At 33.3% G+C, this 20,000-nt stretch overlaps 1 protein-coding gene across 1 annotated transcript in view; it reads left to right on the top strand.

The window, feature by feature from the left end:
* LOC109102895 (secretory carrier-associated membrane protein 1-like) overlaps positions 1–20,000 on the top strand; it is a 25,759-nt gene that overhangs the window by 4,275 nt on the left and 1,484 nt on the right. The window contains exons 2-8 of the mRNA XM_042778548.1: positions 7,430–7,507; positions 8,770–8,880; positions 13,443–13,554; positions 15,205–15,333; positions 17,748–17,907; positions 18,001–18,102; positions 19,486–19,603. Coding sequence (XP_042634482.1) covers positions 7,430–7,507; positions 8,770–8,880; positions 13,443–13,554; positions 15,205–15,333; positions 17,748–17,907; positions 18,001–18,102; positions 19,486–19,603 — 810 coding nt within the window. The remainder of the gene's footprint in view (positions 1–7,429; positions 7,508–8,769; positions 8,881–13,442; positions 13,555–15,204; positions 15,334–17,747; positions 17,908–18,000; positions 18,103–19,485; positions 19,604–20,000) is intronic.

The raw sequence follows: 20,000 nt of genomic DNA, 5'->3' as shown, positions 1-20,000 counted from the left end.
TGCATGCATATGGCCCTGACTGAGCAAGCTTTACCTTATTACAGTCATGTCAAACTCATAAAACTTGTCAGCTGTGTGTGTGCAGTGTCACAGCAGTAAGAAAGTGCTCTGTCTAAATGAGGTCCATCTGATTCTGTTTGTCACTCAGCGGTCGTAATGAGAACACGAAAACAGAGAGGGAAAACTCTAATGATCTGATTAGATGGATGTTTCTGGAGATGTGGGCTGCTCTGCAGATGCAGGGGAGCCTATTACAGTGAGCCGCTGTCGGCGCGTGTGTGTTTGCCTTCATTCACACTGTTTGTTGAGGGAGCGGTGACTAAGAACAGAGTCGTTTCACTCTCGTCATCAGTGGTGGAATGGTACTGTCACGGGACTCGGAGATGATCTACACACAAAAATGAAGTGATTAATCAAAATATACATAAGAAATAAAAAATACAATAAATATAAAACAGACAATAAATAAAATGCACAGCATATGTTTAATGTGCATATATATATAATTGCAGTAAACTTTATTTCACACTGTTCATACAAAGTTTATATGATGCCTCACGATGCTGTTCAGGTAGGAAGCTCACTAGATTTTGGCTCTGCATCAAGATATTTTGTCACTTTCTTGTCCGAAAGAGTGGGTGGATGGATTTTTTCCTCCATTTTGCTTTCAGTGATACTTGGGCACAGATATTTCTGAAATATATCTGTACCTGTGAGATAGACAGGGGAACGAGGACGCTGCATACTAATCTGCATACTATAGTCTCAAATGGCATGGGTTCGATTTTATTCTCATATTTTCTTTTTATTAGGAATGTGCATTTTTCAAAAAATATTGTATTCGAATATTTGGTCTCATTAAAAAAAAGCAGCGCCAGCACAGACGTTCCAGAGACACAAATATAACGGTGTGCTAAGCAAAGTTTCTTACAGCGCTTTGTGTTTTCTGTGCTTAAACCTGTGCTGTAAACACACTGTTTTAAAATGTGCTTTACTTGCGGTCTTGTAGGTTTCACTTGCATGCCACGTAAGGTGACATTTTAGGTGACATTTGTCTTCTAGCTCACACAAACCTGCATTCTTTTTGCCTGTCCCTTCCAAAACCACATTAGACCTTAAATGTTGTGAACGTTCACAGCACACTCAGTGTTGAAACAGCCTTTACAAGACAAATAAACCTGCATTTAGACAATCATCTCCACATTAACCGCAGTCATGTCACACCAGCCTAACTCTTTGGGTTTATTTTGCATGTGCTGTGAAAAGTTTGCAGCAGTTATGTTCGCGTTGATCTGATTTGCACCGTTTTCATCTCGGGCGCATTCAACGCTAATCTTGTTACTGTCTAAAATAAGCTTTCATTCTGTGAATACTCGATTGCTGTGCTTGTTGTGCCTCCGCTTACTTCCTGAAGTCAACTGTAGTCATTAAGAGATGCAGTGCTGAAGGAGGTCAAACCCAAACGTGCTGCTGGGGTTGAGTTTCCCGCTTTAGAATCGGGTCAGTGAATGTGAGCAGCTGCTATATAGTGATGCACAAGTACATTTGTGATGTAAATGTTTGTTTCTGTACTTTATCTTCACAGTTTGGGTTATGTGTTTATAGTACATCATCAACAGGTTAGTGTATCATACACTCAGGTTAACAAGTGGCTTACATTTAAAGGGATAGTCACACAAAAATTTAACTTTGCTGAAAATGTACTCTCAGACCATTCAAGATTAGGATGAGTTTGTTTCTTCATCAGATTTGGAGAAATGTAGCATTGCATCAGTGTCTCAGCAATGGATGCTCTGCAGTGAATGGGTGCCGTCAGAATGAGAGTCCAAACAGCTGATAAAAACATCACAATAATCCACACCACTCCAATCCAGCAGTTAATGTCTTGTGAAGTGAAAGGATGTGTGTTTGTATGAAACATCAATCATTAAAACATTTTTAACTTTAAATCATCACTTCTGGACAAAATATAAGTCCATAATCAATAATAACGCTTCCGCCAGGGGAAAAGTCCATATCCTTTTGTTCTCTCACATCAAAATCCACCCACATATTTGTTTAGAACTGTTTTGGCATGTAAATAATGCTTGATCTGTGCAGATTTCTCTCCTAATTCAGACAAGATGACTTTTTCACTGGATGAAATAATATTAAGAATAGAGGACTCATATTTTAGCTGGAAGCAACAGATTGTTTCTTACTTGCAGTTTTTCACTTCTCAAGACATTAACTGATGGACTGGAGTGGTGTGGATTATTGTGATGTTTTTACCAGCTGTTTGGACTCTCATTCTGACGGCACCCATTCATCCATTACTGGACTGAGGGTGTGTACATTTTCAGCAAATTAAAATTTTTGGGTGAACTGTGCAACATTGGACTAATCTTTAGTGTGCTCCATATTCCTTTTCTTTTTGAGTCTGAATGTTAAGTAGGGCTGCCCCCTAATAATCGACTAACCTTTAGTCGACGAAAAGAGGCATGGTCGACCAAAATGTTATTAGTATCTTAGTCGCAGAAAATAAACGTTGCAAAAGGTCAAAGTTTTAGTTCGACACATAGCAGATAATTGCTTGATGTTAAAAAGAGTTAAGAGCAATAAGTTGCAGAAAACAACTCTTTGCCATCTTTTCTTGCTGTCTGACTCACACCTGAAGCACACGCACAAGCTGCATCTCACACAGCCTATCTTCAGTTCTGCCGCACACACACACACACACACACACACACACACACAGACAGAGACATGTTTAAGATGGCACGCGAACACAGAGTTGATTCGTCTTTCGGATTTGTTTTTTGTGTTTGATCATGTTTGAACAGACAGATTTATGTCTATTTACGTCGTCTCGACGATCATTCTCGTAAACGCAGTCAGTTATGTTTTAAATGACTGTAAACAGCTGACAAAGAAATCGGATGTGTATCATTATACTGGATCCGTGCAGTCGGATTTAAAGGGACAGCAGCCTATAAATATGTGCTGCTGAATATATCACTTACGTTACTCAAACAATAAAACACAGCTTGAACAAAGATTTATCTACATTTAATTCATACAGTGAACACAATGCAGTGTTATTTTACACTTTATTATAAAATTTCTGTACCTGAATACTACTGTTTATTTTATCTATGCTTTTTTTACTGACTGTTCACTTGCCTTATATCATGTTTGAACTTTCTCAGACTATATTTTTTCTGTGGTATATGAAGAAGTACTTAAAGTGTATGGAAAGCAAAGTTACAATGATATAAAATTAGTGTCATTAATTTTTTTGTTTGTATGTTCACATTGATGTTAAAATTACATTTTCTGATTTGTGACATTACTTTTTATGTATTAAAAGTTTTTTATGTACTTTTTTATGTATTCTTTTCCAAAAAAAAAAAGTGAAACAAATTGGTTATATAATTTTAATTTTTAAATATTTTAAAATATAATTGAAATTGATTTTACACACTTTAAGCAATATCGTATCGCATATCCAATATCGCATTTTTTTAACAAGGTATCACATATCACATTTTTCTTCAATGTCGCACAGCCCTAGTAGCGCGATCACAGCTGGACAGATAGAGGCGCCAGTGCAGTCACTTGCTCTTAAAATACTCCGTCATTTTGGTTGTACAGATAAGAGTAATACATCTTTTGAGTCTGTTAAGCCTCTACGTTTATTTGTGTGCACTCACTATAACAACAAAACATTGCGCTTTTGTTAAATAATAAAAGCAAACAGGATGTGCTTTCTGCCGTCTCGGCCTCTGTGAACTTGAGCGTGAAACTCTGTGTATACTTGCCTTACAGACATGAAAAATATATCAAGCGAGAGTGAAATGTCTACTTTCAAATGAAACATTTCAAATCTGAAAACAAATATTCTCAGACTATGTAATCCATATGAAACTTGCATGCAGGCGCATCCACTACTGAGGAGATGACGAGTCAGTGTCACCGACTTTATCTCTTAAGCCAAAAAAACTAGTTTATCAATAGATTATTAAAATTTTAATGCAGTTTAATCTTACTGTTTTTCCCTGACACATTCATAATCATTACTTCTGCCGGTGTGCTGTGGCAAGCTTTATGCGTGCGCTTCAGTGCTCATTAGAAAATGTAGGCAACTAAAAGCTCATTATCATGATTTAAATGGTTTATTAATAAATGTGCGATTAGTCAAGTAATGACTACTAGTCGACCAGAAAAATCTTTAGTCGAGGGCAGCCTTAATGTTTAGACACAAGTGTAATGCCTAAAATGGCTTTCTAGGTAGGCAGTTCACTAGGTTTGGAGATACAGACATGTGTCCATGTCAGGTGATCATACAGTGTGATATCAGATATCACTGTCCCGCAATGTGTATAACAATACTGAAGACAAAGACAGTGTCTTCCTGCTAGTACAAATCTGTATGTGTGTGTGCGCGATTATCCCATAAAACATTCATCGCTATACAGTGTGAAATATTCATGGCTCTGGAGTCCTGATAGTTCACCAGCCGTATGAAACGGATCCGCCTCAGGACCTGAGCGCTGCATACTGGGGCTGCTATGGAAACAAGGGACAGTTTAGTGTGTGTGTGTGTGTGTGTGTGTGTGTGTGTAGTTAATGTTCTTTGGACCTTGTGTATTAAAAGGATCTCTGGTTAAGTCGATGAGGGAATAGTCAGCTCTCTTTATCCAGAAACACAGTAATTTAATAAAGCATCTTCCCTGCTGTGTGTTTGGAGTTAATACTAGTGTACTTACTGCACATAACTGCCTAATGTCAAAAGTAGTATGTGAAACAATATGAAAGGATAAGTGTTTGAAATAGTAGTTAGCCTGAATGAATATAGTGAGAGGCTATTCCAGTGTTGACTTAACATTTGCCGGGCGAGTAACACGTCAGAAGGAGATTAGAGGCTATTCCAGTGTTGACTTAACATTTGCCGGGCGAGTAACACGTCAGAAGGAGATTCCGGTTCATTCGTCACACGGAAGTCGTGGCAATAAAATAATAATAATAATAATAATAACAATGCATATGTTTTATTGTTGCAGAAATAAAACAATGTACATTTGTGTATTGATTAATATGCATGCAAACTATGCATTGATTTTGATATTTTGTTATTATTTTTTTTTTTTTTATTATTGTTGTTGTTATTGATTTTTTTGTGATTTTTTTGAGATTTGTGTCTTTTTTTATATTGTTAATATTGTTAGTAATAATATTAATAATAACAATAATATTATTATTTTCAAGAAAGATCTTAAATATTATTTTATTAAATAAATATTAAATTAAAAAAAAATATATATAATATATATATTATATAAATATATAATTTATTTTAAATAAATAATTTAATAATTTAATTTAATAAAAAATATTATTATTAGATATTTTTATATATGAATAATAATTATAATAATGTATGTTTTTATTGTTGCATTCTATTGGTTAAAGAATAAATGAAAACAATATTTTAACTTAAATATTACTTTAACCATTAAGATAAATCATTGGTATGGTATTGATCATAAAGAGGCCATATTGGTTGCAGTCTTTGCTCTGAACTCAGGGTTGATCGCTCCCCCTCATCTATTTATAGGTTTTGCTCTGTGGAAATTACTGGAATCAGGCAGGAGAAAATTACAGCTTTCCGTCTGATATTCCTGATGTTCTGGGCTGTGGAAACGGAGGACAGAATGTCTAGTATTTCCTCAGTGAAGCGTGACATAATGTGTGTTTGCGTTCTGTGTTGTTCTGTGCTTTAATCTGATGCCGACTCAGCACTGGGCGTCTGGATTAGTTTGGCTCGCTCTGGAGTTCTCTGACATCTGTGTGACATTACATTTACATTTACATTTAGTCATTTAGCAGACGCTTTTGTCCAAAGTGAGGACAATAAAAGCAGTCAAAACTAACAAAAGAGCAATGATATATAAGTGCAAATGACAAGAGCCAGTGGTGGTTCTGTAGGCAAACATCAATGCCTTGAATTTTATGCGAGCAGCTGTTGGTATCCAGTGCAAATTGATGAACAGAGGTGTGACATGCGTTCTTTTCGGCTCATTAAAGATTAGTCTTGCAGTGGCACTTTGGATAAATTTTAGAGGTTTGATAGAAGTGGCTGGAAGTCCTGCCAAGAGAGCATTGCAGTAGTCCCGCCTGGACAGAACAAGAGCTTGAACAAAGAGTTGTGCAGCATGTTCTCAAAGAAAGGGTCTGATCTTCTTAATGTTGTATAAAGCAAATCTGCAGGACCGGACTGTTTTAGCAACGTGGTCTGAGAAATTCAGCTTATCATCAATCACAACTGAATTACAAAAAACATAAAACATAAATCATTAGTCATGATAATCGTGCCTTTATCAGCCGCACATGAGGGGAAAGTTTGAGTTTGTTTAATGCCATTTATGGTTGTTTTACAGCAGCAGTTAAGCTGTTTGTTGTCAAACCTTGTTGCAGAGTCATATGTTGTGATGTCATAATCATAATGATTTCTGAATGACTTGTTTGTGCAGTTTAGTTTCAGCAAAACAAACTGTTCCGTTACCATGGAAATAAAGTATTTTTATGTACTGTATACACGCTCACTCATGGGTGTCTCTAGGCCATTTTTAGGGGGGATATAAAACTGATGCTTTGTTTATTAAAAAGTAACAGAGCACAAAGTTGTGCATGAAATAGATGCTGCTTTTCTGCACTTACTCATGGAAAAAAAGGTCATCAGCAAATGTTTTTTTTTTAATCATAGTTTTCATTTACAGAAATACGAGGTAGATGCATAAAATCAGACTAAAGCGTATTAGTACATGCAAACAAGTACAGAAAACCTTTATACAGGTGTGTGCAAATTGTGTGAAAAAAAAAGTATTTCACATTGTGTGTTCTGCTGTATACTGGCAATACCTGACAAATTATTGTTTGTTATAATAATAATAATAATAATAATAATGCATATGTTTTATTGTTGCAGAAATAAAACAATGTACATTTGTGTATTGATTAATATGCATGCAAACTATGCATAAATATTGAGATATTATTATTATTATTATTATTGATGATGATTTAACTTTTTGGAGATTTGTGTCTCACTCATGGGTGTCTCTAGGCCATTTTTAGGGGGGATATAAAACTGATACTTTGTTTATTAAAAAGTAACAGAGCACGAAGTTGTGCATGAAATAGATGCTGCTTTTTTGCACTTACTCATGGAAAAAAAGGTCATCAGCAAATGTTTTTCATCATAGTTTTCATTAAAAAAAAATTAACCAGGTTGATGCATAAAATCAGACAATTAGATTAAAAGCGTATTAGTACATGTAAAGAAAACCTTTATACAGGTGTGTGCAAATTGTGTGAAAAAAAAAAAATATCAAGGTGAAATATCATAAACATATAAATACTTAAAGTCTCCTCTCTGTGTTTTTTGCAGGATCCATCAGTGACACAAGTAACGCAGACTGCCCCGCCTGGCCTGGAGGAGTATAACCCTTTCACAGACACCAAGCCGGTGAGACAGCCAGGACAGAGACAAACAGACTCTTATATGAGACTAACTATGTATAAATTTAACAAATGTACAGCTTTTCTAAGGACAGTAATAATTAGAACGGCTCGAAAATACCATCCACCAACACACTCTGTTCCAGAGAAGAGAGAGAGAGAGAGAGAGAGGGAGGCTGGCTGTACCAGTGTTATTTTGGTGCTATTGAGATACTATTATAGTTTGTATTAATATTTTAAAATAATTTGTATTTTTAAGTTTTATTTTAATTTGAATGGAAGTTTTAGTAATTGGGATATTTTTGAAATCTATTTAAAAATATTTCTATATAGTTTTATTATTTTTTGTTGTTTTGTTTATTGTAGTACATCAAGTAAACTATCTGAACATGAGAAATGTCTGAAATAAGTTTTAATTTTATTTCAGTTAACAGTTATTTTATTTCAAGTAACAAATGTTTTTATGGTTTTAGTTAACTATAATAACACTGTTACATACATAGTAAATACTACCTACTATTTTAAATAAATATTTCAAACATTATAATTTTAACATTTATATTAAACATTTATATTTCAAAATATATTTATTATATTATAATGTTAATATAAATCTCGGAAATAATTACAGCTGATTTGCAAATTGATTTTTTTTTTTTTTTTTACGAAAATATCTTGAATTTTTTGTATGTAATAAAACAGTGAGGTGGCTGATGTTAATTTCTTTCATCATGCTGGTAATGGAAAGTCAGTTGCATTGTGGGATGCAGTATTCCATGCGCTGTACTTTGTTTTATACTGCACATTTTGTCAAATGTTGTAGGTCATCCGAATGTGTGTATAGAGTGCACGGTTTACATTCAGATTTAGTATGAGTAGTATGTTTCTATCTGAATAAGAGAGAGATGCAGGCAAGGAAACCGCATACATACAGTACCAACAAATAACATCATTCACAGTGTGGTATAACTAGTGAAGCTGTACCAGCGTATGGCTCGCTGCCCAGAACAGCCCACACTTACAGCACAAACCCGTCAGATTGTGTGCCATTCAACACATTTGTTACAATTTTTCCCTTTCCTTAATTGTGCATATAAATTGCTTCGTTTGTGGATGATCCAGAACATTCGAAACAGTCAAACACATCCAGTCAGTCTGGATTTATGAACGAAAAGAAAAGATGTTATGTTGTTGTTGTGTTGCGGATGAGGTGAATTCGTGTGGTGTTTTGCACGACAATGTTACATGTTTTATTTTGTGGCATGATAGGTCCCGCCAGGCTCCGCCCCTAAGGCAGTCCCACCCACAGCCAACACACAGCCGGCCATCATGAAACCCACCGAAGAACCGCCAGCTTACACTCAGCCTCAGCAGACACAGGTACATGCATCTCACTGTAGTCTCTATTTAATGCACTTAAAATGTAAATATAGCCGCCAAAAAGTAGAAAAAGTTATTGTAAAATTTGGCTAAATTGTCCTTTTAACATTGCACTAAATTTCAATTGCGGTTTAAAATGTCATTTTACTTTCTTATATGATAAAAGCATCTGCTAAATGACTAAATGTAAATATATATATTATTTATTTAATTTTTTTATGTACAATTTAACAGCTCCAGGTTTTCTCTGCTTGTTAGTAGGGCTGCATTAATTTGGTCAAGCATTTTCTGATTATAAATCAATACAACTGTAATAATAATTTTTATTATTCATAAAATTTACATTAATAAAGTAGTATATTACTTAATAAAAATTAAGTAAATTATTCAAGAAAAAATAATAATATAATTTATTTCATAGTACATCTGTAAAATTACAATACTAATAATTATAACATTTTTAAACATCAAACCAACAAACTTTTATTTTGGCAAAAAATCAGCAGTGAGCCCCTTAAATCTTCTCTTTTGTTGACAACAGCCAGTTTTCGTTACAAGTTGATGAGCTGCTCACATGTAAATCAACGCAGTGCCACGTTTCACTCTGAAACACGCAGCACATATTTATTTCATTAAGTCACAGCCTTTGCAATTTGATAACCGCACTAAGCCATATCACAATTTTTGATTTATTGCAATTAATCATGCAGCCCTAGTTGTGGTGGTTATATTAAAGAAGGCTTCCGTTGTAAGTCTAGTCCTTTAGATGTGTTTCCTGTTCATTTATACTCACCGAGGAACAAGTCTAAATTATTTTATGTGTTAATCGACTGCATGAAGGACTTTCTGAAACCTTAAACCCCCGTTTGGGTGTGTGTGAAGCACAATCCCTGATGCAGACGTCGCTGTCAGAGGGTATACGGCGTTGAAAATCCTGCTTGATTTCACAGAAATATCCTCAGTAGGACAACAGAAGCTTCCAGCAGGCGAGAGCTGCGAGCCGGTCTGCTCACGAGTGCAGTAATACTGTATAATTCAGCATGCCTGCGGGACAGGGACGCCTCGCTCCACACATATGGACACACAGGCACACTTCGGGTGTGCTTTAGATGACTCACTCGCTCGGGCTCCACGTGTGACGTCAGATGCTTTGAGTTAGGACACAACAAGGTGATCCAGATCTTCAGGAGGAGGCCGAATCAGAAGCTCAGGGTCTGTCGCTGTAGTCTTTAGTTTGTAGTAACAGCGAAGAGGAGTTGAGCCTCAGGCTGACAACAGAAGGATTGTTAAAGCACTTGTTGCCCACTGGCTTTATTAAGCCGAGTGTGTCACATGATGCTGCCTTCAGGGAAAGCTGGGATTTCTGAGCACTTAAAATGACCCAGAAACAAGGGCAGTATGCATCAACAGATTGGCTTAGATAAGAGTGATTCTTAAAATTATAATCTGTCATAACTGGGGCGCTGCTGGACGAGTCGCCGCTATGAGGTCCAGTGCGGCTGGAATTTTATTTTTGGTCGAAACATCTTTTCAGCAGTTTTCATTTGTATCATTCATGACTTTGAAAATTGTTTGCTAAAAAAAAAGATAAAAAAAAAATTTTTAAACTCCACTAAGAGCATTTGCTAAACAGTAGAGTGCAAATAATCTTTAAAATGGCACGAAATTGATCAAAAGTGACAGTAAAGAAATTTACTAAGAGCATTTGCTAAACAGTAGGGTTCATTTGATATTTTATAATTTGGAAAGAATTTTGTAGAAAACATTACATGCTGAAAGTTTCGGGACTTTGAAAGTCGTCGTCTTATACAAAAGTGCTTTAAAAAATTATTTTTAAAAAATTTTTTAATGTGTGCTGATAAAAACTCATTTTCAAACAATTTTATTATTTTTTGATTAATTTTTTTTTTATCAATATTTCATATTTTATTAAATATTCATTTTTGTATATATATTTAAACATTTTGATTTTTCTTTTATGTTTGTTGTTTTAATATTTATACATTTTGATTAAGAAGTTTTCTCTTATTAAATCAGTCAATAAATTCAGTTCTATTTATTGTACAACATAAATTGTTATTCAATTCAAATGTAACCAAACAAAAACTGTGTATATTTTATTATATTAAGTTATATTTTATTATATATAGTTAATTTGTATTTTATTTATTAAATATGTAATTTTTTTGTTTTCCAAACAAAACTAGTGTCAGGTGTGTTTTGTATCAATGTGTGTGTTGTATATTTTATATAAATATTCATATATATATATATATAAATATATAGTGTCATTTAAAAAGCACAAGTGGAAAGAGTACAAAAATATTCTACTCAGTAAAAAAGCATTTTAATGAAAATTTTACTTAAGTACAAGTAAGTAACCAGTCTAAAAATTACTCAAGTAAAAGTAAAAAATTTACTCATTTAAAATTTACTCAGATTAAAAATTACTACTTTGTTTTTTAACAGTGGGAGGGAGGCAAAAATGGGACGGGCCTATTAATCTCAAACTAGTTGTTTTTAATTAAAAGGAATCAGTTATATTTAGAATATATAAGACACTTTTGGGCTGTTACCAGGCAAATCAGTATCACAAACTCATCTTTTCAATGCAGAGGGAAATGCAGAAGCTTCAACGGAAGTGGAATTTAGATGTATTTCACACTGTGTATAGTGCAGGACAAGAATGCATTTAACCTGCAGTTACAAATTCATGAATAATGTTTTGATATACAAGACATAAAATGTTGAATACCTCATTTGAAATTATAAGAAATTAATTATTTAAAAAAATCAAAAGATACTTTAAATGTGAAATTAAAATGGCCAGTAGGTGTCACTGTTAATAAGTTAGTCATTGCGATTGAACCGAATCATTTAAACTGTGATTCATTCAGGAACGAAACACTGTCATGTTGCTCAGAGACGCAAAAAACTGTGCTTTGGTGGCTGTGTTTGGGAATTATTTTTTGTTTTAGAGAAATAGAGCTAAAAAACAGGCAATATGGTGACTAAAACGCAAGTCTCTTAATTAACTTGTTTGCTGACCTGTTTGTAAATATATATATATATTATATATAGATATATATATATATTATATATATATATATATATATATTTGCTGCTGACCTGTTGTAATATATATAGATATATATATATATATATATATATAATTAATATATGTATCATGATGATTTTTTTGGAGGAAAAAGACGGCATTCTTTGTGTGATTTTGATTTACTACATGAAATTATATAAATATGTAAATTTTCTGCCGCCTATATCTTCAATTTTGTGATCATTATAAATGCATTTAATCAGACTGAATCACACAGTGAAAGAACGCACTATAAATGCGCGCGCACATCATTAACCAATTATGTTATTATCGCAGACGATATATATATAGCACACTCCGCACCAGTCTTCTTTTGGCTAATTTGTGCAAAACCTCTTGCTAAAATGTCAAAGCTTCATTTTAACCACCGATGCAACGAGGCAATTATTTAGCTTACCCTCTACATGCTTGCGAAGGGTTGATGTCTTGTTGAGATTTTATAAGCTGCTAGTTTGGTCTCCCTGGGCAAGCACAGCATACACAGCATAATAAAGCATAAAATATGGCCAGGGGTTCACTTCATTTCCTTCGATTTCAACTTCAGAATATGACGGGGTTTCGTTTTCAGCGGTGTCTGCACCACTAACGCCGTTTTTTGTCCGTCTGCATCTTTCTTGTGATTTTAGCGCCAGTTTGCCCTCCTGCTCATATTTACTGACGTAGTTTCCAGGGAGCGGTTTTTTTTTTTTTTTTTTTTTTTTACTCAGTAATCAATGTGTTTTAAAATGTCGCGAAAGTACAATACTTCAAAACAAAATATACTTAAGTAAAAGTAAAATTACAGATTTGAAAAATTACTTTAAAAAGTAGAAGTACACAAAAAAGCTACTCAATTACAGTAACGCGCGTAAATGTAAGTACTTTCCACCTCTGTTTAAAAAGAAGTTGCAAAATGTTTTACTTAGTTGTACAATACTCATTTAATGTAATAGTTTTTTTATGTTATTTTTTTTTAATTTTAGTATTGCCTTTGTAATTAAATAATTTAGTATTTTTTATGAGGGTTTGTTTTTTTAAAGAACTTAATAGTTTTTATTCAGCAAGGAAGCATTAAATGAATAAAAAGTGACAGCAAAGACATTTATAATGTTATAAAAGATTTCTGTTTCAAATAAATGCTGTTCTTTTGGACTTTCTATTCGTTTAAGAATCTGAAAAATAAAAATAGTAGTAGTAGTAATAGTAGAACGACTGCACAGCTGTTTTTAACATTGATAATAATCAGCAAATTAGAATGATTTCTGAAGAATTGTGTGACACTGAAGACCGTAGTGCAACGATGCTGAAAATTCAGCTCTGAGGAGAGAAGAGAGAATTCTTGTGAATGGTAGTGTAGAGCTAACATGCTTCATTTTGATGTTGACTCTCCTGAAGTCATGTTCTGCTGTGGCTGTAAGCAGAACTGCTTTGTGTTCATAACGGCCTTGTGTCTGTGTGCCTGTAGGATCAGGTGCGAGCCCAGGCGGAGTTATTACGGAGACAGGAGGAGCTGGAGAGAAAAGCGGCTGAGCTGGACCGCAGGGAGAGGGAGATGCAGTCTCTCAGCGCATCAGGAGGTGAGTTATTAGCCTCGCGTCAAGCCTGTCTATGCTGCATCGCTTATTCTGGTCTGAAACCGCCCTCTCAGACTTACCACACTTGGGTCTTTTTACACAACAAACGGAAGAGGAAGCTTCATATAGTCATCAGCATCAGCATAAAATCCCATCCGGATCGCAGCCTATTCAGACCAATAATTTCAAAAGTGCACAGATTACACAGCCATGGATCATATTTTCCTGAATGAATTCCAATATGTGTTTTTACTAATTAGTACATTCTTTACATTAGTACATTCTACATTCAAGTTTTGCTCAAACACATCTCACTTTCCCACCAAATATGATGCTTTTCATAGCATTTTTGCTTTTGATGACCATTTGTAAGTTGAGAAATATCTTGTTTTCCCTTAATCAGCAGAAAAACTGACACAAACACATGATTCATGTCTGAATCTAGCAGATTACAACAGTTTGTTCAATTCTCAGCCCAGTTTCACATGAATGACATTATTTTATGCCTAATCCTGATTTCCACTTTTGCTCCCATTTGCAGATTTTAAGTTAAAAGTTGAGAAGATTAAACTTTTAACATTAGGCTGCTTTTGTTAGTTTGATGTGCATATAAATTTGATAAAAATCTTCATATTTTGGGGGGAAAAAGTGATGTGATGGAAAGGTTTTATTGATATTTTTGCACTCATGAATTGTGGAAAACCTGAAACTGTGACTGAGTGAGAAATGGGTACTTCTCTTTCCAAATTAAAAAGGAGTTAAAAAATAAGGTGATAAGGAAATATATAACTCAAAATTAATCACTTATTTGTTAAATAATGTATTAATAAAATGTGTGATTTTTCAGTTATGTATAAAGGGCTTTAAATTATTATGTATAGATTAAATTTAGTAGTGGAAGTGATGCTTATTATGAAAAAAAGGTAGGCAAAATGCAAAAAAGTTTTGAATGTGACTGTATTATTACCATGTTATTACTGCAGTGACCCCTTTTTATTAAAATAAAAAATCTGAAATTCTTTCAAATTTGAAATTACACATGAACCACACCAAAAAATGGATGCTATATATAGATGAAAAATGTTATTTGAATTTATTATTGTATGAAATTAATAAGAATGTATAATGTGAGAATTAGCAGTATTAACTCCAGTATTAACTTCCACTAACTGAATGGAATTTAATTTAATTCCTTTGAATTTATAGCTCATGATTTGCCAAAAAGGTGGTATTTTATGTATAAAGATCTTAAAATTATCTTGTTTAGATTAAAGTAAGCAGTGGAAGTGTTGCTTTTTGAAAAAAAATTAATAAAATATAAATATTTAAGGCAGAGCTTTTTTTTTTTTATCAGAGCTTTTTTTGATTATTATGTAAAATTATATAGAGTTATTATGAAATTGATGATTAAGAATTGAAATAACAGGCAGTTCTTGATGTTTTTGTGTGCAGTATGCATCAGATGATCTGGAGTCATTTGCTCTAAGGTTAAGACAGTATCACACAATCAACTTTAGATTTAGTGAGATTTACCGTCTCAACAAACAGTTACTGTGCTGTTTCCAACTTCTGTACCCCATCATGCCCCTGTTGCCTCATCAACCTCTTTATTTCCTTTTTTAATTGATTTTCCTGTTTGCTTCTTGTTTCTAGGGAGGAAAAACAACTGGCCGCCTCTTCCAGAGAAGTTTCCGGTGGGTCCGTGTTTCTATCATGATATATCAGTGGACATCCCTGTGGAGTACCAGAAAACCGTCAAGATCATGTACTATCTCTGGATGTGTGAGTGACTCTTGAGCAATCCCATAATGCCAACAGTCCAAAAAAACAGTAGCCAAACATACTGCTCTGAAGGCCAGCCAATCACAACAGAGGGCATTTACATATGCAGTAGGAGTCTTAAAGAGACAGTAACAAAAAACAGCCGGTTTAATTCTATAATGTAGGTCAGTCAAAAGGTGGAAAATGTTCATACTAAATGCTAAATTAAAATAATATAATTGAAATAATAAATTAGAAACCTTGACTAATATTGTAAATGGTCTTTTTGAAAGAAATGCTATAAAACTATAGAGTAAGACAGTGTAACCCTCATATTTTTTTCTTCTAGGTCTGTTTGAACCCAAAAATTATAAAAAATAAAATTAAAAAACTTAATATTAATCTTAATATTTTTGAACTAAATCCATATAAGTTTAAGTTTTTAATGTTACCATATTATTACCATATTATTGTTGCATTTAGCCCTTTTTTATTAATTTAAAAAAAATTAGAAATTCTTTTTTTTGAACTAAAGCCATATAAGTTTAAGTTTTTAATGTTTTAATCATTATTTTTGGAATATGATAATTATCAAATTTGAAAAAAAAAAAAAATTATATATATATATATATATATATATATATATATATATAATATATATATATATATCATATATATTTTTATTTTTTTTTTTATTTTTTTTTCAAATTTTATATATATATATTCCAAAACTGATTTAAAATATTTGTTAAATTTATCATTTTATGAAATTATTAAATAAAAATAAGAATACATTAACAACAAAATAAACTAATTTTGCTCGCTTAAACTTTCACTTTCAGATGAAAAAGTGCACATTTTTTCATGCTGCAATCATGTGCAATAGCTAGGTTGCACATTCATTCATTCACAAATATTACAAAGAAATGGCAAGTGATACACTGAATTAAATTTAAAGTTTAGAAAGACTAAAAATTGATAGGTTGAATTTTATTTAATTTTTAGAAAGACTAAAATAATATCGAATAATCTTGATTTTTGGTTTGTGTAATAATAGTGTAAGGACAGTGAGGAAATGAAATGAATAGACTTCAGCAGCGTTTGTGCCTCCCAGAGAAACGGTCTCATACTGGATGAGATCAGTCACATGATATTAGATGTGCGGAGCCACCACGCGTCATGTGATAGACTAGAGGTATCATGTGATTAGCATCAGAGTAGTGTTTGAGTTTCGCCTGATCTTGTTTTGTAGGAATTTGGGAGGCAATTGGGCAGAGCGCGAGAGATACCCGAGACTTTCTTGGCAGTAAATGTGTTGAAAGAAGAGTAAGGTGTTTTCTCCCACTGCCAAATTCTACACCAAACCTTTAACGCCCTCTGCTGCGGTTGCAGAAGGGCTCTATGACTCATATTAAAGGAATAATTACTTTTTTGCAGTGACTGTAAAAGCAATCCCATTTTTGTAAAATATGTTATGCATTGTAAACTATAATACTAACCTAAAAAAAATAGACTGTATATCAACTGTCATAAATGAACACTCTTTTAAATTGATAATATAATCAATACCTTAAAAAATAAGCTCATTTGTTGATATTAATTAACTACATTAATTATCATGAACTAACAACTAACTTCTGCTCACCAATGCTGCATTTATTTGATAAAAAATACAGTAAAAAGTGTAAAAATATTATATTTGAAAATTACTGTTTTCTATTTGATTATGTTTTAAAATGTAATTTATTTCTGTGATCAAAGCTGTATTTTCAGCATCATTACTCCAGTCTTCAGTGTCACATGATCTTCAGAAATCATTCTAATATGCTGATTCGCTGCTCAAGAAACATTTCTGATTATTATCAATGTTGAAAACAGTTTTGCTGCATGATATTTCTGTGGAAACCGTGATACATTTTATTTTAGGGTTTTTTTTTATAAAGAAAGTTCAAAAGAACAGCGTTTATTTGAAATAGAAATCTTTTGTAACATTATAAACAGAGGATTCGCAGTGAATGATGGGTAATGTGTATGTGAACGCGCTCTGGCTCTGCTTCAGCTCATGTGAATGATTGAACAGTATTAAAGGCTCCTGAGTCACTTCTGAGGGACTGTGGAGAGGTCTTGCAGTGATACAGTTAATATAACAGACGGGGAATGTTTAGACTGCTTGAAGTATTAACAGGTTCTTGGAAGAAACATTCATGCAAATTGTTAACTACTTGGAAAGTTTTCAATTGTCATTCGTTTTCGCTTTCACTATGAATTTTGTTCAAGTTTCAGATTAGTTTTTATTTTAGAAACTGTTTAAGGTTGCTATACAGTAAACACACTTGTGTATTTAGATCTTTTATCAATTGTTTTGTAATTTTAATCAGTTTTAGTCATGGGTGATGTCTCTTCAGTGTCTCTTTTCTCCCGCTCCTCTGTTGCAGTCCACACGGGGACGCTGTTTGCCAATATATTCGGCTGTTTGTCGTGGTTCTGTGTGGATGCGTCGAGGGGAGTGGATTTTGGTCTGGCTATGCTCTGGTTCATGCTCTTCACACCCTGTTCATTTGTCTGCTGGTACAGACCTCTGTATGGAGCGTTCAGGTACACGCACACACACACACGCACACACACACACACACACACACACCTTTATGGAGTGTAAAGACTCTAACCATTTTCTCTCTGTTTCTGAAGGAGTGACAGCTCTTTTAGGTTCTTTGTGTTCTTCTTCGTCTATATCTGCCAATTTGGTGTCCATGTGTTGCAAGCCATCGGCATTGCAGGTTGGGGTGCAAGGTGAGAAAATACACACACACACACACACACACACACACACACACACACACACACACGTGCACACCAGAATCCGAAATTAACATGGCAAAAACACTGCTGAAAGTGATGCAAATGCCCCAGATATTTAAAATGTAGGCTCATTTAGCATTTCAGTCTTTTTTTTGTTTTCTAACATTTTATATAATTTAAATATACATTTTTCGTAATACCTTAAGATTTGCGATAAAATTTGTTTTTATCAAAGATAAACTTCAAAAATATTTTATAAATTTTGTTGTTTATATAGTTTTTTATTTATTTACTTGTTCTATTTTCCACTTGTTTCTCACCATGAATATATTACTTGTGAGAGCTGACATTTTGCTAAAATGTAAACATAAACAAAATGTATATGTGTCCCTGGAGCACAAAAGCAGTCTTAAGTCGCTGGGGTATATTTGTAGCAATAGCCAAAAATACATTGTATGGGTCAAAATTATTGATTTTTCTTTTATGCCAAAAATCATTAGGATATTAAGTAAAGATCATGTTCCATGAAGATATTTTATAAATTTCCTACCATGAATATTTCAAAAATTAATTTTTGAGTAGTAATATGCATTGCTAATAACTTCATTTGGACAACTTTAAAGGTGATTTTCTCAATATTTTTTTTTATTTTTTTTTTTTTTGCGCTTTGAGATTCCAGATTTTCAAATAGTTGTATCTCGGCCAAATATTGTCATATCCTTACATATCTTAACCATACATTAATGTAAAGCTTATTTATTCAGCTTTCAGATGATGTATAAATCTAAATGTCTAAACATGTACCCCTATGACAAGGAGATTACAAGGATCTGTGTTATGATGCGTTTAATGCTTCTAACACTAGATTTGGAGATTGTTGAATATGTAACTAAAATGAAATTTTATTGAAAAGAAAAAGGTAAAATCACTAAATGTGGGGGAGAAACACTCCCAACAGCTTCAAAACGTGAAAACATAAAAATTTACAGTATAGAGCTGTTTAATCAAACATAGTGACCAGATAATTATTAAAAATGTTAATGCTTGTTTATGTTTATTGTATTAATGTATTTTATGGCTTATTTACAGCTTCATTTGAATAAATTTCTTAGATCACAGTTATAATTTGTTCACAGTGATGATTGATGTCATTTAATTTCCTCGGATGGATGATGTGCTGGTTTTTATAAGGGTAAAAAACAAAAACGTTCACAAAAATGGGAAAAATGCCCTTGAAAATCATATCTAGGTGGCAAATAATGACACTCAATAAAAAAATGTTAATTTGTGACACAGACCCTTTCACTTACCTTCCCTTTCACATGACTTTACATTGTAACGCTGTGAAGAGTGATGCGCTGTTTGTGTTTGTAGCGGCTGGATCTCCGCGCTGACCGGGCTGAACACAAGTATTCCCGTCGGCATCATCATGATCCTGATCGCTGCCCTCTTCACCGCATCGGCTGTCATCTCTCTCATCATGTTTAAAAAGGTGCTTCGCCTTAATTCATAACATAAAAATACAACATTGCTTCACCTCAAATGCACCTGAAATATTAAATAAAGCCCCAAAACTAGTAAAACTGACCAAACCACATAACAAAATTACTAAAACTTAGACTAAAATTGAAATAAAATCTGGAAATATAAATATAAAAAGAATTCAATGAATTGAAATAAAATAAATTTGAGTTGAAGTACTAAAATGACTTAAAATATTGTCAAAAAAATAAAAAAAGTACATTTAAATATGAAAAACACTAGTAAAAATGACAGAAGCACATACCAAATACACTAAATCAAACTGAAATACAAAAATAAAATGAAAAATATAAAAATAAAAACTAATTCAAAATGTTAATGAATACTGTAATAGTACATAAATGATA

Source organism: Cyprinus carpio, chromosome A21 (genome assembly GCF_018340385.1).
Source record: "Cyprinus carpio isolate SPL01 chromosome A21, ASM1834038v1, whole genome shotgun sequence".
NCBI classification, from domain to species: domain Eukaryota; kingdom Metazoa; phylum Chordata; class Actinopteri; order Cypriniformes; family Cyprinidae; genus Cyprinus; species Cyprinus carpio.
Note: the sequence above shows the minus strand (reverse complement) of the source record. Positions and strands in the feature narration are given on the sequence as shown.